Raw genomic sequence first — 22359 nt, forward strand, 5'->3', positions numbered from 1 at the left:
TAGTAATTTAAAATTTGTTGGGGGGGTAATTTGTTTTTCTTTAGTTTTTTTTTTTTTTTGCAAGGCAATGGGGTTAAGTGGCTTGCCCAAGGCCACACAGCTAGGCAATCATTAAGTGTCTGAGGCCAGATTTGAACTCAGGTACTCCTAACTCCAGGACCAGTGCTCTATCCACTGCACCACCTAGCCACCCCGAAAAATTTGTTTTTCGAAAAGTTTGTTGGGAGCGCTGGTAGAAGTTAAATGACTTGTATAGGTTTACCAAAAAAAAAAAAATCAGCGTGTGGCAGTGGTGAAACTTCCATATTTTATGACCCATCTAGTTTATTTGCCATTTACCCCACTATTTTACTTTCTGGGACACTTTGATTTCCAGAGACCATATTCTAGGGCACTTAATCTACTCAGCTTTTGAATTCCCTTCCTGGGACCAAACTTTCCCGATTGGTTAGTAAGGAGTAGGTCCAAATTAAAATATAGCCAACTCCATAACAACAAGACCATACTTCATAACTCATAGGATTAGTTATTCACCCTACAGTAAGCTGTTATCTATGTACCCTAACTTTCTCTTTATCTGGGAAACATGAACATTTTACTCTGAAGACCAAAATAAAACAATCAAAGCCTTTCTCCTTGTTCATGGTTATTTCTGGGTTTCCTCTATGAGTTAAGAAAACAGTGCCTTGGTGAATTTTCTTTCTCCTTTATTATTTTGCTACTTGTTTCTTGCCCTCCCTATTTTCTACCCCCCATTGAGGAAAAAAGAAAAATAAAGACTTGTAACAAATTTGCTGTACATTGCCACATTGGCCATGTCTGAGCCCATCTACTGTGAAGATGTGGAAAGTGAGGGGCAGTTAGGTGGTATAGTGAATAGAGCACTGGCCCTGGAGTCAGGAGGATCTGAGTTCAAATCCAGCCTCAGACAATTAATAATAACCTGGTTGTGTGACCTTGGGCAAGTCACTTAACCCCAGTGACTTGCAAAAATAAAAATCAAAGGGGGGGAAAAGATGTGGAAAGCATGTGTCATTTTCAGTATTTTAGTGCATATTATATTCAATTAGAATTCTTAAATATTTCAAAATTAGGTTTTTCTTTTTAATAACTGATATTGTATCATTTGTTTTCTTAGTTCTGCTCACTTTATAACATTTTATATTATAGCTTACCTTCCCTTGTTTTGCTTATGAGTCACCCCCTCATTTATATTATTCACCTAACTCCCTGTGCCTATATATATCTCTATTATTTAATGTAGTTATGTTTAAATGATGTTCAATACTTTTATTCTCTTCAAGTGTTTTAAGATTAATTTGGTTTCTGCCACTCTTCCCCCACCTCCATATTCTTTTTCTTTTGCTCCCTTTCTGTGTAAGAGTTTTTCCCTCCTCTTTTCCTCCAACCCATTTGCTTCCAGTTTTGTTTTTCTAAGTCCATTAGAACAGAATAAAACCACTCCCAAGTTCTCTACCTGGCCTATTTAACTTTCTCAGTGATCCTTCAGAATGTTTGAAGAATATATTATTTTTGTCCCCCAACAAAATGTAAACAGGTCATCAATTAATTTCTTCCAGCTACTCAAATTTATTTACCTTCCCATGTTTCTCTCTTTGCATTTCACAGTTTCTACTCTGTTCTGGTCTTTTCATCAGTTACTCTTCAAATTGAAATAAATATAGGTAGAGGAAGCAAAATGATGTACATAATGAAAGCAAAAAAAGTCAAATAAAAATTCTTTGAAAATAAAATAAGCAATATTACATGATATATGTGCATGATATAAATCCACACAAATCATTGACATTCTTATGTTACCCATCAGGAAGAGCTAGAAGGATTTAAATTAAATTAAATATTTTTGATTATATATAAAAAAACACAGAAGAAATAGATGGTTTCAACTCTAAAATATTTAGCAGAAATATAGACCTAAATAATTGGAGAAACATTACTGGCTCTGACTAATTAATTTACTTATTTAATGATATATCAATTAAACTTCCAAAGGAATTTTAAAGGGAAAAAAAGCAGTTCAAATGATAAATAGGAGCTACTGTGAGTAAAAGAGTACTGAAATTGGAGTCAAGAAAACCAATTTTTATATCCAGCCTTAGATACTTAGTAATTAAGGAACCCTGGATAAATCACTTACTCTCTCCCAGTCCCAGGTTCCTCATTTCAAAATGGGGATAGGTGAACACTCACTGCAAAGGGGTTGTTAAAAGAATCAACATTCAAAGTATGCTTGATATTAAAATGGAGGAACAAAAGGTCAAGAATCAAGAGTAATAATAGAGAAAAATAGGAAGAAAAGAGATCTAAATGGACTATAAAAGCAGTAACCATTAAGACATTTTGGTGCTGGTCAAAAAAGAGAGTTCAGTCAGTGGGAAAGAACAGGTACCCAATTATGCAAAAGCTAATCAACACAGTTGCATAATGTTTAATTAACCCAGATACCCCAGTGACTAAGAAAAGGATGATGTTAACAAAAATGGCTTGATAAACTGGATGGTAATTTGGTAGAATTTAGCTTAGAGTAAGACCACATATATACCAAACTAGTGGAAACAGGACCAAAATATAAAAGAACACATCATAAATTAGAGAATATGAAAAAATGCATTATAAATCTATGGAGAGGAGAGCATTCATGGCTTTAAAAATGCTAGATATGATGATAAATGTAAAATGGATAGTTTTGCTTATGTAAAATTAAAAAAGTTTTTCCATAAGTTAGAAATGGAGGAAAATCTTTGAAACAAGCTTCTCTTGAGTCACATTTTCAAGATATATAAGAAACTAATTCAGATTTTTAAGACCTAAAGTGATTTCCCCAGTAGATAAGTGAATCAAAGGATACAAATAATTATCTAAGTAAGAAATATAAGCTAATAATTAGATAAAAATGAATTAAATCAACTTAAAGCTTTTGTTTAGAGGTAAGATATTTTAGTGCAGTATTAGTAGAACTGCAAATTACTCCAACTATATTGGGACATAATTTGAAGTTAATCCCAAAAAGGTACAAACCCTTTTACTCAGCTGTCCCACTTATTAGATCTGTGCCTCCATAGAGATAAAGAGGAAAAGGACCTACACATACAGAAATATTTGTGTCTGTCCACTGTGCCACCTAGCTGCCCTGATCTGATGATTCTTTAAATCTCTCCCTGATAATTTTTAAGGTAGATTTTTAAAGCAGTACCTTACATTTTCTTATGTTTTTCTCAATATTTTGATTTTTTCTTGTTGTTTATGGTATTATTACTTTTTTTAGCCCATTCTGATTTTCAAGGGGCTCAATTCTTGGATAAGATTTACTATGGTCTGTTCAAAGTTATTCTCTTCCCATTCTTTGCTTCTTAACTGTTGTTTCCATTAACATTATATTTTGTTTCTCTTGTTTCATTTCTTCCAGGTATTCATGGACATCATTTATCTTAGACATTACTTGGACTGATTGTGTAGTTAATTCTCTTCTAGGTTTACCCTTTGTGGTCTCTTGTTCCCAGGGATTTCTTCATTATATTCATCATTTTCTTTGTTTTATGCTCATCTCCAACCTCATTTTCTAGATTGGGGTTTGTACTTAGATTAGTATCTGTTCCCTTCCATATTCTTGAATTATTTAGGCAGAATCTTGCTTGTTCCTTTGTTTGGTGGCCAAAATTAAGGCCTACTTTTTTTCAGGAGTTGTCTGAGTTTTTTCTCTTGCTGTTTCAAGCCAGCACTACCTGGGTTTTGGGTTGGTCAGTGATTAACTATAGACTGAGTTGGGTGTAGTCCCCTGAGATGCTGATCTGGCCTTGTCTCCTGTCAGCTGGGGCTACCCAGGCTTACCTGGCTGATCACATTCTTTACTTTCCATCTGCCCTGGTTGCTCTATTCTCATTACTTCAAGAAGGTTTGAGCTGTTACTTTGTGAAGTCCTGGGCTGTATAGGGAAGTTTATGGCTGATTCTCTTTAAGTTTTCTTTAGCATTTTTCCTTCTGGTACATTTTTAGAGATTAACTGGAGTGTTTGTGGAGTTTTAGGTTCCTCTAGGTACTTGCATGCTTCACAGTTCCCTTGAAGCTATAGTTTTATTTTAAAAAAAATCATTAAAGAAATACCATGATAAAGGCATTAGGCATAATCTGTGAATTTGGAGTCAGTAAGGTCTGTTTTCAGGTAGCTCCTCCAGCATTTATTAGCTGTCTGTGTCTTTCAGCAAGTTAACTAATAAGTATTAAGAACCTATTTTAAGCAAGGCACTATGTGATATTGTTGATGCAAAAATAAAAATGAGCCACTTAATAGGGGGGATATATTATGTACAGAGATAGTGAATCACGTGTTTTTAAAATAAATAAACAGTGATGAAGGAGGCATTAACAACTGGGTAATCAGAAAATGCTTCTTGGAGAAAGTGACTTTTAAATTGATCTTTGAAGGGAGTTAGGAATTCCAAGAGATGAATGTAGGACAGAAGGCATTTCAGAAAATAGAATTCGAGGTACTTTGACTGAGCTAGGGAGATTAAGGACTTCTTTAATTTGTGAAGAAGTTGATTGTGTCCCAAATTGTTTTGGCCTTTGCATATCCCTATGTAAAGATAATCCCAATAGTAACCAAAGCAGAAGTTACTAATAGACATTACTGATGATATCATTGCTGCTGAATTGCAGAGATAGAAGATAGAAGATCTAAGGCCACTGAAAAGTGAAAGAATTTGTGTGCTCCCTTTGGTATTTTAAAACTGCAGGATTTTATTACAAATAAAGTATAAAAAAATTCCTAAAAAAGCAGTAAACACTTTGCAAACAGGCTAGGTCAGGTTTGAAGGGCAGGTAACCATGAGGCTTGGCTTAGTCTGGTCATGTGGCATTGGAGAGGCCCATGCTACTCTTAAGTGGCCTAAGAAAGAGTGTGAGAAAAACCCATGATGCTGGATGGAAGTTAGAGTTAAAGAAGAAGAACAAGAAGGGATGGTGCTTCCTGTAAAATAACCTTCTGTAGTAGGTTGGACAAGGGGTGGCACTTGAGTGTTGGGCCACTTATCTTCCAATGGCAAGCTATGTACCGGTCCTTCCTGTCCCAAGATGTGCAACCTCCAAATTCAGCATGTCATTTCCTGTCATGCCAGCATCTATGGCCAAGGTTAGGCAAAGGGGAAAATGGGAGATAGAATGCAAACAACAGGGGTCAGTTTCCATCTCAGGAGCAAATAGTCTTCCACAATTAACAAAATTTTAACAGCATCGAAAAATTACAGAATTTGTTTCTGCTACATTCATAATTCTCACATGATTGTCTGCATCAATATCATTGACTTATTAAAAGACTTAGAAAAAAGCTTACAATGCTTGGCTAGAGCTTGTACAAAGAATTTATTCAAGGACATGGTCAAGGAGTTTGTTGAATAAGAAAATACAACTATATCAGAAATGTTCACATTAATGAAATTATTGGTTCATAGAAGTTCCTGTAAGATTAGCTGTCAAGGGGGGAGCATCACTATCATGCAGTTGCTTGAGAAAAATAATAACATTCTTTGGAATCTTTATTAATATTTTTAATTTATTTTTTATAACTCCAAACATTTTTTTTATTAATCACATGCAAAGATAGCTCTCAACACTTGTCCTTTTGCAAACTTTGGAGTTCCACATTTTTCTACCACCCTCCCAATCCCCTTCTCCTGTCCCCTGGTATAGGTTGTACATGTACAATCATCTTCATTAATATTTTAATGTTAAAAAATTAACCTTTGACTTCCCAATTCTCCTAAATCTTGATCTAATCGCCATAATTCATTAAAGATGTAATGGAATTCTTCATAAAAGATAGAAATAGGTATTAAGTTGCCATATGATCAACTAAAAAAATTAGAATTTTTCATGACCTTAACTGACTCTTTAATACAAATAGCTCAGACCCAGGGTGGAGTTCAGTTACTACAAAGTACAACATTTGCAGCACCAGCCAGGATAGAGTTGTCCAGACTCCATAAAGATAGATGCAGTTGAAAGAGGGTGAAATGCAATAAATGAAGTGCTAGAATCAGCAACATGAACAGGACCAAAGCTGGGATAACAGCCAAGACTCAAGGAACAGGACTGCCAGGCTTAGTACAGAATCAACAAAGCCAGGTAGGATTAGCATGGTCCTGATTTCAAGGGCATTCCCAGGTCAGAGACTGGAAAGAAGAGAACTAGGATACAAACAGGCACCACACAACTGACTTTTATCTCTTCTCAAAAAAGGGATGTCGCACAGGAAGCTGACCCTTTAATTCTTTCATTTAAAAAATAAATGTCTTTTTTTTAACACACATAATTTCCTCCAATCTCTTTCCTTGACTCTTTTTATAAAACACAATCTTTTCTAAGAGAAAAGACAGAAACCAAAAAACTCAGCCAAAATGTATCATTACCTTAAAGTCTGAAAATACGTGACATCCAGTCACTGCAGGTGACCATGAGTTTCATCTCATAGCTCCTAATACTGCCATGGGATTTTTGGGGTCACCAGATAAGCATAGGAATTTGGGGACCACTGAAAAGCAAAAGAATTTGCTTGCTCTCTGGGATGTTAAAACTGCTTAGGATTTTATTATAGCAAATTATTACAAATAAACAGGTTAAAACTCCTAGAAAAGCAGTAACCACTTTAAGAATAGGCTAGGTGAAGTTTGAGTGAGAGTGAGAAAACACAAATGGAGGGAAGATAGCAGTAAGAGAAGAAATCAGCAAGGTCACAGATTGCAGGGGTCAGTAGAGGAAAATTGAGGAAGAGGATCAATTCCAGAGTTTTTACTCTAGTGAGAGGAAGTTAGCAAGGATAGGTGTATAACAGGTGAAGGTGTTTTATTGTTGTCCTTCATTCTCGAAGATTATCAAATAAGTAATTGGATTCAAGTGAGGGCCGCTGTGCAAAGATACCATTCTCATCATCTCTTTCAGAACCATCTGCACCCAGTGACAGTGACCTGATAAAGCAGGAAAAGATTGACTGGTGCAACCTGGATGCAATGGAAGACTCTAGCCTTTTATTTTAGATAAAGGTCTTTCTTTCCCAGTTTACCAAGACATTTAAGCCCTGCAGTATTAGGGCTAGGCTTTGACTTAGCAACATTCAAGTAAAATTCCAAAACTGCACCTAAGAATACCCGTCTAAGCAGATATATCCCACATGCTAGGCAACAAGTGTTCATTCAATGTATGGAACTATAGTTCCCCTCATACTAGTTGACAAATGGTCTATTTTTTTCCAGCTTTGCTACTATACTCACTCTGGAACTCAAAGACTTTGGTTAAGAATAAGAGAAATCAATAAAGGAGCTAGTAGATAAGGAGAAATTGAAGATAAGTGTGAAAATGAGATTGATGATAGTGATGATCAACTGAAGTAGCTTGGAGGAGATGGGATCAAGTTGTTGTGACCTTTGTCTTGGTATCCTCAGTAACTAGATAGTAGCTAAAGACACTGAATAAATCTTAACTGACAAAACTTGGAGAAACTTTTTTTTTTTGTGGCAAAAAACTAGAACTTAAAAATAGTGCCCCTTATTGGCTAAAGAAATTATGTCATAAATATAATGGAATGTTATTGGACTGTAAAATGTAAAACTGAAGATGAATCACATCTTTTCTGGCAGAAAATTGATGGGCTTAGAATTCAGAATGAGACAAATTCTTGAACAGTGATTGAAGGAATTTATCATGTTTTATAATGCATATTTGATTTTCTTTTGTTGTTTACTTGGGGCAACAATCATATTAAAAGAAAAATAGGTAAAATATAATTTTAAAATTTATTGTAGATTGAACCAAAAAGCAAATGTCTTTCCCCTCTCATTCCCCACTTTCCCTTATACTTTCTAAATTTGTGATATACTAGAAGTTCTGATCTTGAAGAATTTGGAAATATAAAACTGATTAACATGCAGATCCTTTAAAAAATTATTTTCCTAAATATATGTAAAGATATTTTTCAGCATTTTGAAAATGAGTGATTTGATATAGATTCTACAACTGTATTAAATATATTTTCATATTAATCTTGTAAATGAAGATTTAGAATAAAAGGAAAAATGCATGAGAAAGAAAAAGCATAAAAAAATTTAAAAATAAAAATAGTAAGCTTTGATCTGCATTCAAACTACGTAGTTCTTTTTCTGAATGTGGATGGTATTTTCCTTCACAAGTCTTTTAGAATTGTCTTTATTGTATCACTGAGAATCACTGAGTCTTATCATAGTGTACAATGTTCTTTTTGTTCTGCTCACTTCCTTTGGCATCTTTTCATGTAAGTATTTACAGGTTTTTCAGAAATCCACCTGCTCATGTTTTTTTTCTTATAGGAAAATAGTATTTCATGGCTTTCATATATCACAATTTGTTAACCATTCCCCAATTGATGGTCATCAACTCAATTTCCAGTTCTTTACTACTACAAAAAGTAGTGTTGTAGTCTTTTCAACATAGTTGTATTAGTTCACAATTCTACCATCAGCCATGTGAATGAATAGCCATTGCTTTCTCATGCTTTTTCTATGTTATATTTGATACACTTTTCAAGCATGAGTTTATTCTAGCATGAAAATTCTCTAGGAATTAACTATATTCAAATTCTAGCTATATATATATATATATATACATATATATATATATATACATATATATATATATATGTATATATATATATATATATACATATATATATATATATATTAGAAGTTATAACCATTAACAGAGTTCCAAATATTGGTAGAAGGAAAGCAAGTTCAATGTTGGACTGCTGAAAGTTTCATATAATTGTTTTGCTTTCCTTCAATTGGGGAATGGCTTAGCAAACTGTGGTATATGTATGTCATGGAACACTATTGTTCTATTAGAAACCAGGAGGGACGGGATTTCAGGGAAGCCTGGAGGGATTTGCATGAACTGATGCCGAGTGAGATGAGCAGAACCAGAAAAACACTGTACACACTAACAGCAACATGGGAGTGATGATCAACCTTGAAGGACTTGCTCATTCCATCAGTGCAACAATCGGGAACAATTTTGGGCTGTCTGCAAAGGAGAATGCCATCTGTATCCAGATAAGGAGCTGTGGAGTTTGAACAAAGTTCAAGGACTATTCCCTTTAATTTAGAAAAAAACATATCTTATTGTCTGATCTTGTTACCTTTTAGACTTGTCTCTTCTTTTAGGATATGATTTCTCTCTCATCACACCCAATTTGGATCAAGGTACAACATGGAAACTAAAAGTAAAGACTGACAGATTGCTTTCCATGGGGGGGGGAGTAAGATTGGGGGGGGAAATTGTAAAACTCAAATAATATCTTTAATAAAAATAAATTAAAAAAATAATTGTTTTGCTTCCCAGTTCTTGATATATACAAATCTTGCTGAATTGACCATAAATTTGTTTCTGTAAGTGAATTTTCTTACAGAAATTATAAGGATAATTACTCAGATGGTGCTAGATTTCTCATTAAAAACTAAATGGGAATAGCCACTTACCTATTCTACATAAAACACTAACTTGGACTTAGGAACTTGGCTGTGTGTGCTTAAAGACATTTTCATTTGCCTCCATTTCAGGAATTGTGCAGTCATTAGTTTATAATAAAGTTAACCACTTTGGGGAGTGGGGCAAAGTAATAGCTTGGGTCAGGGTAGAAGTAGTAGGTCTAAGTCCTGAAAGGGCTAGAATGAAAATGAAGCTTTTATTCTGTAGTCTTCTTTTGTAGAAATAAAGAAATTGCTTATTCTTTCAGAAGGTTAGTCCTAATCTTGAGTCATTCAGAGGGTCCTCCGTATACAAGGTCATATTATATTAATCTCTGCATATTGTCTTTCTATGTTGCTTCCTTGTCTAGGGAGGTAGGGGGAGAAATCATGTACTACAGCTCAAGTATAACCAACTTTAACTTTAAACAAGGTGATTATTTTTCTTTCTCTTTTCACCATTGGACACTTTAAGTAATGACAGATAGCAAAAAGTGTACACGAAACTATAATGTTATTTATATATGTGTGAACAACTTTCAATGTTAAGTTTAAGAATGGAAAACAAACCATGAATTATATATTTTTTGAAAAATCCAATGGGTAAGGAGTCCCAAATGAAAAGTTCAGATTTTAATTTATAGTCTTACTTAAAGATTTATAACTCTATCTGAATTTTTCATCTAAGTGCTGCACCTTTTTTTTAAGAATCAGAAAAACATATCATCTTAATCAAAAGTATAAAGGATATTAGCTATCCATATCCAGTGAGAATATAATCCTTGTCCATTCTTTTAACTGTCACTTTTACAGTGTTGCTTCCATACTTAATGTCCTCTAGAGGCCTTGGTAGAGAACTTTTAGATTCTCTTCTCAATTTATATTAATTTATGAGTTAATCCAAAAAGACTAGAGTCCTTGAAAGATGTCTAGTACTATTCTTCTTTTCCCATGAGACTTAAGAAATAAATGTATTATAGCTCATATTCCCCCCATGTGCACTTGGTCTAATGCAGCTTTCTTTTCCATCTTTATTCTCTTGCCTTTACCATCTTGACTTTGCCTCCCATCTTTATTGTCTTTAAGAAATTTTTTTAACCTCCTATATAGGATTCTGATGTTTAAAGTTTAAATGTAGTTAACTTCATTGTCCTTAATAGTATTAAAAAGTTTTATGTAAAAATATCTTTGCCCATATTTTCCATTTTTCTAATGTTGTCTTTCCATTTTAAAATTTAACTACCCCTTGATGGTAAGAAATGTTTGAATATTTTTTTTTATTTTTCTTCTATTTGCAGTCCTATTTTTAGATTTTAATGTCCCTGAGATGACTATGATCAAGTCTCTTATGAAACATTAGGTTCCTTTTTCAATTTTTTTAAGGCAATACTACTTTCCATTTTTGTTCCTAAATTAATTTGGCTTGACTTTACTTGAATTGTTTTATCAAATTTTCTTTAAACTAGTTTTATTTCTGCTACTTCTTTCTGTAAATGAATTTACAGTCTTTAATGATATTTACTCTGGAGGCCATCTTTCTCTGCTACACAAGCAAGTCAAATTTTTCCAGGATTTTTAAGCACTATACATTTATTTGCTTGTTTTTTTATCCCATTTCCTCTTATATTTTCCAGTAAATCACAGCTTCAATGATTTTTCTTTATTTCTCAAATCTTCAGTCTCTATCTACTGATTTCCTTCCCTGCTGTTTTGAAATATGACCAAATTGCTTCCCGATTAAAACTAAAAATACCACAAGACCGAAGTGTCCTACATCTCCTTCCTCCTCAGCCATCTTCTCTCCCACTAATTCCTCAGCCCTTTGTTGAATAACTTGTGACCTTGTCACTTAACTGAAACTGCTTTATCCAAAGTTATAATGATCTCTATATTGCCAGATCTTAATGGCTTTTTACTCAATTCTCATCTCTCTCTCCCTGTCTACTTCATTTTATTAACTTCTTCTGGATACTTTATTTGTTCTGAGTTTTCATGACACTACTCTTCCTCCCCTGGTTCTCTTGCCTATTTTTTGCTTCTCAGGCTCCTTTCTTCATGCATCATTAATACTGTATCCCACTTTGGATCCCTTGCTTCCGTAAGGCACTCTAGTGTTCAATACACTTTGGTTCTTGCTGATGTATCTTTCAACTCCCATGGGTTCAATTATTATCTCTATTCCAATTATTCCCAAGTCTCTATAACCAGCCCTAATCTTTCCCATGAGCTTCAACCCCAGCTCTTGTTCTCCCCATCACCAGTTGCCTGTGAGATCAGACTGGATGCCTTGGAAACATGTGGATGCCTTGGAAACATGTTTAGATTCAACACAAACAAAAGTAGTTATCTTTCACCCCTAGCTCCACCCCTATTCCAAACTTTTTTCTTTCTGTCAAAATGTTGCTATAATTCCAATCTCCCAAGTTTGTTTGAAATTTTGTGTTATCTTTTTACCTCCTTACATTATCTCACTCTTTTATATTTAGTATATTTAGTGTATTTAGTCAGTTGCCACATCTTGCGAATTCTACCTTAACATCTCTCCCAGAATCTCAGAACCATGTTACCCAACTACATAATATATATGCCACTTTAGTTTATTTCAACAGCCTTCTAATTAGTTGATGTGCTTCGTCTCCCCAAATTTCAGTCTCTCCTACACAATTCTGCCCAAGTGATTTTCTTTTTTGATTTCCCTGCTCAAAAAAAAAAACAACAAAAAACATTGTTCCTTTTGCCTCGCAGATCAAATAAAAACTATTTAGCTTTTAAAGGTCCCTTGAGCCTCTCCCCAGTTTCTTTTGCCAGACTCATTGGATACTAATCTGCCTCTCATAATCCACAAACTGATTTTCTCTCTCCATTTCTCATCCCCTCTCCTATCTTCTTGTCTTTGTAGTAACTTGTCTTCCAGTGCCTAGGATGTACTTCTTCCCCACATTTGCCAAAAAAGGTAAAAAAAAAACATCCTTTCTTTACAAGGTGCCATTTCTGTTTCTCATTCATCTATTTCCCTCAATTATTAGCATTCTCCCTTTCAAATTCTCATGTAGTTTACTTGGTTTGCATTTTTTCTCTTTTCTCTGAATATAACTAATATGTACTAGTCTTAATTATCAGAATGTAAGTTCCTTGAGAGAAAGAATTATTTCATTTGGGGCGGCTAGGTGGCACAGTGGATAAAACACCAGCCCTGGAGTCAGGAGTACCTGGGTTCAAATCCGGTTTCAGACACTTAATAATTACCTAGCTGTGTGGCCTTGGGCAAGCCACTTAACCCCATTTGCCTTACAAAAACCTAGAAAAAAAAAGTATTATTTCATTCACTGTATTTGTGTCTTCTGATCCAATAACAATAGCTTTACATCAGTTAAATTTACATGTGAATTCAGTAAAGTTTGTGTCCATGTCCTTTCTTCTGTCCATTTCCCATTGTAGATGTTTTCCTTTTTTCTTCCATTTGGGTGATGGTCTTCCTTGCTCATCCTCAAAAACTTTCTTGATAATTTTGCTTAGTTGGTTCTCCTACAAAACCTTTTATTAATACTTTGTTTAAATGAATAAGGATGAAGTTATCTTAATTGTATCTAATTTTTATTCTTATGACTTCATATTATATCAATAATCACTTGTTTGCTGTTTCTTTCTTTCAAGACTGTTATTTATTCAGTGAATTTCCATTTTATTCCATTGACTTTTATTCCATTGAGTCAGTAAATTTCCAATTTATCAGTGAATTCACTGTTTATGCTTTTTCAAAAAGACCACTTTGAAAATAATGTGATTTTATATACCATCTGTATATAGAATGGAAGTAGTATTGCCTTAAAAAAATTGAAAAAGGAACCTAATGTTTCATAAGAGACTTGATCATAGTCATCTCAGGGACATTAAAATCTAAAAATAGGACTGCAAATAGAAGAAAAATAAAAAAAAAATATTCAAACATTTCTTACCATCAAGGGGTAGTTAAATCACCATTCTTGGACTCTACTATTATAGTCTTAGATGAATTTTTAAGAGTAGATAAAGGATGGGGGCGGCTAGGTGGTGTAATGGATAAAGCACCGGCCTTGGAGTCAGGAGTACCTGGGTTCAAATCTGGGCTCAGACACTTAATAATTACCTAGCTGTGTGGCCTTGGGCAAGCCACTTAACCCCATTGCCTTGCAAAAAAAAAACTAAAAAAAAGAGTAGATAAAGGAAGCACTAAAACAGCCTGAAGAAAATCAAAAAGTAGCCAGATGAGACCAACTACATGGAGATCTATGCCTGAGGTGACAGAATTATGAGTGCACTGAAAAAATTGATTGACAGGACAGATAAGGGGAAATTTGGTGCTAAACCACCCCACCGACCCCCCCAAAAGATTAACACTTATTTAAAGGCTTATATTTCCTTCTGCTACAATTTTTTTATGCATACATCCAAGTATGTTTGGTAAAAAGTATTAGTAGGGGACACTAAGGTACTGTTGGAGGTGTAAATAGATCCATTCATTCTGGAGAACGATTTGGAATTGTTCCCAAAGAGCTATAAAACTCTGAATATCCAGAAATAAATACCACTACCAGGTCTGTATTCAAAGGAAATCATGAAGGTCAAAAGACCTACATGTTCAATAATATTCATAGCAGCTTTTTTGTTGTGGCAAAGAATTGGAAATTGAGGGTATGCTCAATCAATTGGGAAATGGCTGAGCAAGTTGTGGTAATGGAGTATTATTATTCAGTAAGAAATAATAAACTGGCAGATTTCAGAAAAACCTGGAAACACAAACTGGTGCTGAGTGAAATGAGGTGAACATTGTACACCTTAACAGCAACATTGTATGATGATCAACTATGATAGACTTAGTTCTTAGTGATATGGTGATCAAAGATAGTTCTAAAATACTTGTGATTGAAAATGCCATCCACATGCACAGGGTCGGAAAGCATACTGTCTTAATTTAGTTTTGGGGTTTTTTCTTTCTCTGGTCTTTCCTTTTTCTGATTCTTCTTTCACAGCATGATTAATATAAAAATAAGTGTAACATGACTGTGAATGTATAACCTTATATCAGATTACCTGCTTTCTTAGGTTGGGATAACACCTTTCTTTACCATGACAATATCAACTTAAAGACACATAATCTTACAGTTTTGTCTTGTTGACTTCTTTGTTTTTGTTTTGCAAGGCAATGGGATTAAGTGACTTGCCCAAGGTCACACAGCTAGGTAATTATTAAGGGTCTGAGACTGGATTTTGACTCAGGTCCTCCTGACTCTAGGGCTGATCCTCTATCCACTGTACCACTTAGCTAACCCATCTTGTTGACTTCTAAAATATTTTATTCAATAGAGTAAAATATAGATTTAAGATTATAGTCCATTAAGCTGTTTCCTACCCATTCGGCAGAATTATTCAGACCTCCTTAAAAAACTGGTAGCAAAACCAACAAAAATTTATCTTCTAATTTAATGTATCATCTCTGTTAGTCCTATAACTTTTTTTTATTATGTACATGTCTCTCTAAATTTCGTTCTTCAAATTTTGTAATTGTAAATTTTAACCTCATTCTGAGAAATATAACTGAATTAAATTGCTTGATATAGAAGATAGAATTTATAAATATATTATTAAGTGAGACCTTTATCCAATTTATTTATCCCCCAATAAAATCTGAGTTAGCATTTCACGTATAGAGTTCCATAAGGGAAAAAGATCCATGAACACCTCACTTGTGAGGACAAGGCAAGAGTATTCTGTATTTCCCTAAAAATTGACATATGTTCCAGTAATGTGTAAGGTTCTGTTGCCTTTATACTTCCCCCCACCCCCAAATAAGTCAAGAAGGCTTGCTCTTCTTGGATTATTAGTACTTAGATAAGGGGAAAAACCAAGTGAACACCGGTATTTCATGAAAATCAGTATTTAAACTTGAAATGAATCAGAGAGAAATTAAGTTTTAGGCCTTTATCTTCCACCAGATAATTATGGTTAGCCTGGAATCATTCATTGATATGAATATAATTTTGTTGTAAACAAATTAGAAAAGAAGGGAAGAAGATATCTTTTACAACTGTGACCACCACCAAGAGATGTAACGAATTGAAGATAGATTGAAGCTTTTCTTTTTTTCTACTTTATTTTTCTTAATTAAAGAAAAAAATTGCTTTTTGCATCATTGCTAGTGTGAAAATAAGTTTTGTATGACTTTATATGTAAAATGGGTATTTCTTGCCTTCTCAATAAGTGGGAGAATGGGTAAGAGGGCAGAGAGAATTTGGATTTGAAAATAAATTTTTTTTTAAAACAACTTTGGATAGGGAGTGAATTCTTCACCAAGAAAGAGAAGAAAGTGATCATAAAAGATAAAATGGACACTTTCACTTGCCAAAAAAATGGAAAGCTTTAATAAACACAGAAACAGACCAGAACACTGCAGGTAGAATTTGGAGGGTAGCAGTTAACTGGGGGGGAGATCTTGACGGAAAAATTCACTATTGATGGAGATCTGTTTTCTAGAACGTATGGGGGAGTTGATTTGAATTTTTTTTCAAAATCTTAATTCGGAATGTAAATACAATGGCATTTTACTATACAATACAAAAAAGTTTCCATATGAAATTATAATATAAAACTATATGCTTATCTTTTCTTTTTAAATTATAACTTTCTTTTTTTGACTTTTAAACATTCCTTTTTTATTTATATTTTTAGTAATTTTTACTAAAGATATTATTTGAGTTTTACAATTTTCCCCCATCTTACTTCTCTCCCCCACCCCCCATCCATTGAAAGCAATCTGTCAGTCTTTACTTTGTTTCCATATTGTACCTTGATCCAAATTGGGTGTGATGAGAGAGAAATCATATCCTTAAATAAGAGACAAGGATTCTAAGATCAGACAGTAAGATATTTGTTTTTTTCTAAATTAAAGGGAATAGTCCTTGAACTTTGTTTAAACTCCACAGCTCCTTATCTGGATACAGATGGCACTCTCCTTTGTAGACAGCCCAAAATTGCTCCCGATTGTTGCACTGATGGCATGAGTGACTCCTTCAAGGTTGATCATCGCCCCTATGTTGCTGTTAGGATGTACAGTGTTTTTCTAGTTCTGCTCATCTCACTCAGCATCAGTTCATGCAAATGCCTCCAGGTTTCCCTGAAATCCCATCCCTCCTGGTTTCTAATAGAACAATAGTGTTCCATGACATACGTATACCACAGTTTGCTAAGTCATACCCCAATTGAAGGACATTTACTTGATTTCCAATTCTTTGCCACCACAAACAGGGCTGCTATAAATATTTTTGTACAAGTAATGTTTTTATCCTTTTTCTTCATCTCTTCAGGATATAAACCCAGTAGTGGTATTGCTGGGTCAAAGGGTCTACACATTTTTGTTGCCCTTTGGGCATAGTTCCAAATAGCCCTCCAGAAAGGTTGGATAAGTTCACAGCTCCACCAACAGTGTAATAGTGTCCCAGATTTCCCACAACCCTTCCAACAATGATCATTATCCTTTCTGGTCATATTGGCCAATCTGAGAGGTGTGAGGTGGTACCTCAGAGAAGCTTTAATTTGCATTTCTCTAATAATTAATGATTTAGAGCATTTTTTCATATGGCTATGGATTGCTTTGATCTCATCTGTAAATTGCCTTTGCATACCCTTTGACCATTTGTCAATTGGGGAATGGCTTTTTGTTTTAAAAATATGACTTAAGTTCTCTGTATATTTTAGAAATGAGTCCTTTGTCAGAATCATTAGTTGTAAAGATTGTTTCCCAATTTACTATATTTCTTTTGATCTTGGTTACATTGGTTTTATCTGTGCAAAAGCTTTTTAATTTAATGCAATCGAAATCATCTAATTGGTTTTTGGTGATGTTCTCCAACTCTCCTTAGTCATAAACTGCTCCCCTTTCCATAGATCTGACAGGTAGACTAGTCCTTGATCTTCTAAATTGCTTATAGTATTGTTTTTTTTATGTCTTAAGTCCTGTAACCATTTAGATCTTATCTTGGTAAAGGGTGTGAGGTGTTGGTCTAATCTAAGTTTCTTCCATACTAGCTTCCAATTATCCCAGCAGTTTTTATCAAAGAGGGAGTTTTTATCCCAATGGATGGACTCTTTGGGTTTATCAAACAGCAGATTACTATAATCATCTCCTGCTTTTACACCTAGTCTATTGCACTGGTCCACCACTCTGTTTCTTAGCCAATACCAAACAGTTTTGGTGACTGATGCTTTATAATATGATTTTAGATCCGGTAGAGCTAAGCCACCTTCTTTTGCACTTTTTTTCCATTAAGCTCCTGGCAATTCTTGACTTTTTATTTCTCCATATGAATTTACTTACAATTTTTTCTAACTTGTTAAAGTAATTTTTTGGAATTTTGCTTGGTGTAGGGCACTAAATAGATAGTTTAGTTTTGGTAGAATTGTCATTTTTATTGTATTAGCTCTACCTGTGCATGAACAGTTGATATTTGCCCAGTTATTTAAATCTGATTTACTTTGTGTGAGAAGTGTTTTATAATTGTTTTCAAAAAAATTCTGAGTCTGTCTTGGCAAATAGACTCCCAAATGTTTTATATTGTCTGAGGTTACTTTGAATGGGATTTCTCTTTCTATCTCTTCCTGCTGTATCTTGCTAGACACATAAAGAAAAGTTGAGGATTTATGAGGGTTTATTTTATAACCTGCAACTTTGCTAAAATTGCTAATTGTTTCCAGTAGTTTTTTGGATGATTTCTAGGGATTCTCTAGGTAGACCATCATGCCATCTGCAAAGAGTGAGAGTTTTGTCTCTTCCTTCCCAATTCTAATTCCTTCAATTGCTTTTTCTTCTCTAATTGCTGAAGCTAACATTTCTAATACAATATTGAATAGTGGTGGTGATAATGGGCACCTTTGTTTCACCCCTGATCTTATTGGGAATGCCTCTAGCCTCTCCCCATTGAATATAATGGTTGTTGATGGTGTCAGATAGATACTGCTAATTATTCTAAGGAACAGTCCATTGATTCCTACACTCTCTAGTGTTTTTAATAGGAATGGATGCTGTATTTTGTCAAAAGTTTTTCAACACCTATTGATATGATCATATGATTTCTGATAGATTTATTGTTGATATAATTGAGTATACTAACAGTTTTCCTAATATTGAAGCAACCCAGCATTCCTGGAATAAATCCTACTTGATCATAATGTATTTTCCTGGTGATAACTTGTTGTAATCATTTTGCTAAGATTTTATTTAAGATTTTTCATCTATATTCATCAGGGAAAAATAGGTCTATAATTTTCTTTCTCTGTTTTAACTCTTCCTCGTTTAAGTAACAGCACCATATTGGTTTCATAGGAAGAGTTAGGCAGAGTTCATCTTTCCCTATTTTTCCAAAGAGTTTATATAAAATTGGAACCAATTGTTCCTTAAATGTTTGGTAGAATTCACTTGTGAATCCATCAGGCCCTGGAGATTTTTTTTAGGGAGTTCAATGATGGCTTGTTGAATTTCTTTTTCTGAGATAGGGTTGTTTAAGTATCTAATCTCTTCTTCATTTAACCTGGGCAACTTATATTTTTGTAAATATTCATCCATTTCACTTAGATTATCAAATTTATTGGCATAGATTTGGGCAAAATAATTTCAAATTATTACTTTAATTTCTTCCTCATTGGTGGTGAGTTCACCTTTTTCATTTATGATACTAGCAATTTGGTTTTCTTCTTTATTTTTTTAATCAAATTGACCAGAGGTTTATCAATTTTATTGGTTTTTTTCATAATACCAACTTTTGGTTTTATTTATTAACTCAATAATTTTTTTTTGCTTTCAATTTTATTAATTTAACCTTTAATTTTTAGAATTTCTAGTTTGGTATTTAATTGGGGATTTTTGATTTGTTCTTTCTCTAATTTTTTTAGTTGCATGTTTATTTCATTGATTTTCTCTTTCTCCAATTTATTCATGTAAGCACTTTAGAACTATAATATATCCCCTGAGAGTTGCTTTGAATGAATCCCATAGGTTGTTTCCTTATTGTCATTATCTAGGATAAATGGTTAATTCTTTCTATAATTTGTTTTTTGGTCCACTCATTTTTGAAAAGGAGGTTATTCAGTTTCCAATTTGTTCTGGGTCTATATCTCCTTGGCCCAGTATTGCATATGACTTGTATTGCATTGTGATCTGAGAAAGATGTATTCACTATTTTTGCCTTTCTGCAGTTGATCATTAGGTTTTTATGTCCTAGTACATGGTCAATTTTTGTATAAGTTCCATGTACTGCAGAGAAAAAAGTATATTCATTTCTATCCCCATTCAGTTTCCTCCATAAGTCTACTATATCTAATTTTTCTAACAATCTATTTACCTCCTTAACTTCTTTCTTGTTTAGTTTATGATTCGATTTATCTAGATCTGATAGAGGAAGGTTGAGGTTTCCCACTAGTAGAGTTTTGCTGTCAATGTCTTCCTGTAATTCTTTCAGCTTCTCCTCTAAGAATTTGTGTGCTGTCCCACTGGGTGCATATGTATTCAGTATTGAAATGACTTTATTGTCTATGGTACCTTTTAGGAGGATAAAGTTTCCTTCTTTATCTCTTTTAACGCTATCTATTTTTGCTGCTGCTTTGTCTGAGATAAGGATTGCTACCCCGGCTTTTTTTTATTTCAGTTGAAGCAAAATATATTTTGCTCCAACCTTTTACCTTTACTTTATATATATCTCTCTGCTTCAAATGATTTTCTTGTAAGCAACATATTGTAGGATTCTGATTTTTAATCCACTCTGCTATTGGCTTACATTTAAAGGGAGAGTTCATCCCATTCACATTCAAAGTTATGATTACTAATTCTTTATTGCCCTCTGTGCAATCTTCCCTCTGTTTGTATTTTTCCCCCTTCCCCCTTATCCATATTCCCCAGTATTTTGTTTCTGAATACCACCCCCTTCAGTGTGTTTGCCCTCCTCTTTTTTCCCCTTTTCCCTTCCCTTTCTTTTGTTATTCCCCTTTCCCCCCTCCCCTTCCCTTTCTCCGTCCCCCCTCCCCTTTTCCCCTTTTAATCCTTGAAAGGTTAGATGTTTTATAAGTTAACTGAGTATGTGTAGGTTGACTTTAAGCAAGTCTGATGAGAAGAAGATTCAGGTGTTTCTCCTCTGCTCCCTTCTTCCCCACTATTACCTTAGGTTTTTTTGTACCTCTTAGTGTAATGAGATTTACCCCATCCAATCCCCTCCCTCCTCCTGTCTCTTTCCTGTCCCCCTTTTTAAGGAGGTAGTGTTTTTTAGATCATTCTATCTAAGTCATGGAAAATTCGGAGTGTCTGTCCCTTCTAGTTCAGTATATTCTATCGAATAGAGTCAAAATTCCCGAGAGTTATTAGAGTCTTTCTCCCAAGTGGGGTTAAAGCCAGTTACATCCCATTAGATAGCAGGATAGGTCATGAATGTCCATAATTTCTGGCTATGTATATTCTCTCTGTTAGAGTTACATTTCTCAAGATTTATGAGAATCTTTTCCCCATACTGGGATGTAGCCAGTTTCAACTTATTGGATAGCATCTTTTTTACCTTTTACTGCCCCCCCCCCCCTTTTTTTACCTTCTCTTGTATTTCTTGAACCTCCTGTTTGATGTCCAGATTTTCTGTTTAGCTCTGGTATTTTCATCAGAAATGTTTGGAATTCTTCCATTTCATTAAATGTCCATCTTTTTCCCTGGAAGAGAAGGCTCAGCTTTGTTAAATTATAGCTTTCAATGCTCTCCTGCTTGACTGATTTTTTTTCTGACTATTCTGTGGATTTTTTTTTAACAAAATGATCTAGAAACTTCTTTGTCTTCATTTTTTTCATAACTGCTCCTTTTTAGAATAACAGATACCTTCCAGAAGCAGCTAGCTGGTAATGCATCGAATAGAGACTGGACCTGGAGTTGGGAAGACCTCAGTGCAACTCCACCCTCAGATACTTAGACACTGTGTAACCCTGGGAAAATCACGTTTGCCTTGGTTTCCTCATTTGTAAAATGGGTCTAATAATAGAACTTATCTTTCAGTGTTATTATAGAGAGTCAAATATGATGATATTTGTAAAGCAATGGTTGACTTATAATGCTATATAGACCTTAGTAGTGGTACTGTTATTATTAATGTTCCAACAAATGATTCTTTAGCTTATCAACGTAACTTTTAGGAGAAAAGAAAGAACATGGCTTATTGATAATCCAGTTAGGGGTCTTTTCTGGTAGAAAGGTAGGAAGTGACTACAAAAATCTTGTCACATTTTAATTTTTCTTTTACAGAATCCTCAACTTATGCAATCTTTGGGAAGTTCTGTGTACCCAACTTCATCCTTACACCCCATCAATGGAACTTCTACACTTTCAAAAGATCACATAGCAACACATCACATCAATGGAGTGATAAACTGGTTTGTTTTTTCATGTTTACATTGCTTCTCTGTTTTATCCTTTTTTTAAACTGAAGTTACTAATTGTGATACAATTGTCTTAAACTGTCTTGTGATTTAATTATAGAAAAATGAAACTCCCTATTCAGGCTTCATAGGGTATTTGTCCCAGCTCACATGATCTTAGGATGATTCCAGATTATTTTATCTTTATGTCTTATGGTGATATAATGAGAATATATATCGTTACTCACTATACAAATGTGAGGAATTGTTATTATTAATTTTCCTAAACTCGATCAATCTCTGGAAATTCTTTTATTCAGATCAAATATAAGATATTCATAAGTCAAAATATCAATTAATTGACAATATATCTGGCAAGATAACTAACTTCTGGTGATTTGGTTTTCATTGAGAATTCAATTATAGAATGGTATTACAG

The 22359-nt window shown here is 34.1% G+C and overlaps 1 protein-coding gene across 1 annotated transcript in view; it reads left to right on the forward strand.

Annotated features, from left to right (window-relative positions):
- LOC141495880 (uncharacterized) overlaps positions 1-22359 on the forward strand; it is a 120649-nt gene that overhangs the window by 53829 nt on the left and 44461 nt on the right. The window contains exon 5 of the mRNA XM_074197728.1: positions 21808-21935. Coding sequence (XP_074053829.1) covers positions 21808-21935 — 128 coding nt within the window. The remainder of the gene's footprint in view (positions 1-21807; positions 21936-22359) is intronic.

This window comes from Macrotis lagotis, chromosome 8 (assembly GCF_037893015.1).
Source record: "Macrotis lagotis isolate mMagLag1 chromosome 8, bilby.v1.9.chrom.fasta, whole genome shotgun sequence".
Classification (NCBI taxonomy): domain Eukaryota; kingdom Metazoa; phylum Chordata; class Mammalia; order Peramelemorphia; family Peramelidae; genus Macrotis; species Macrotis lagotis.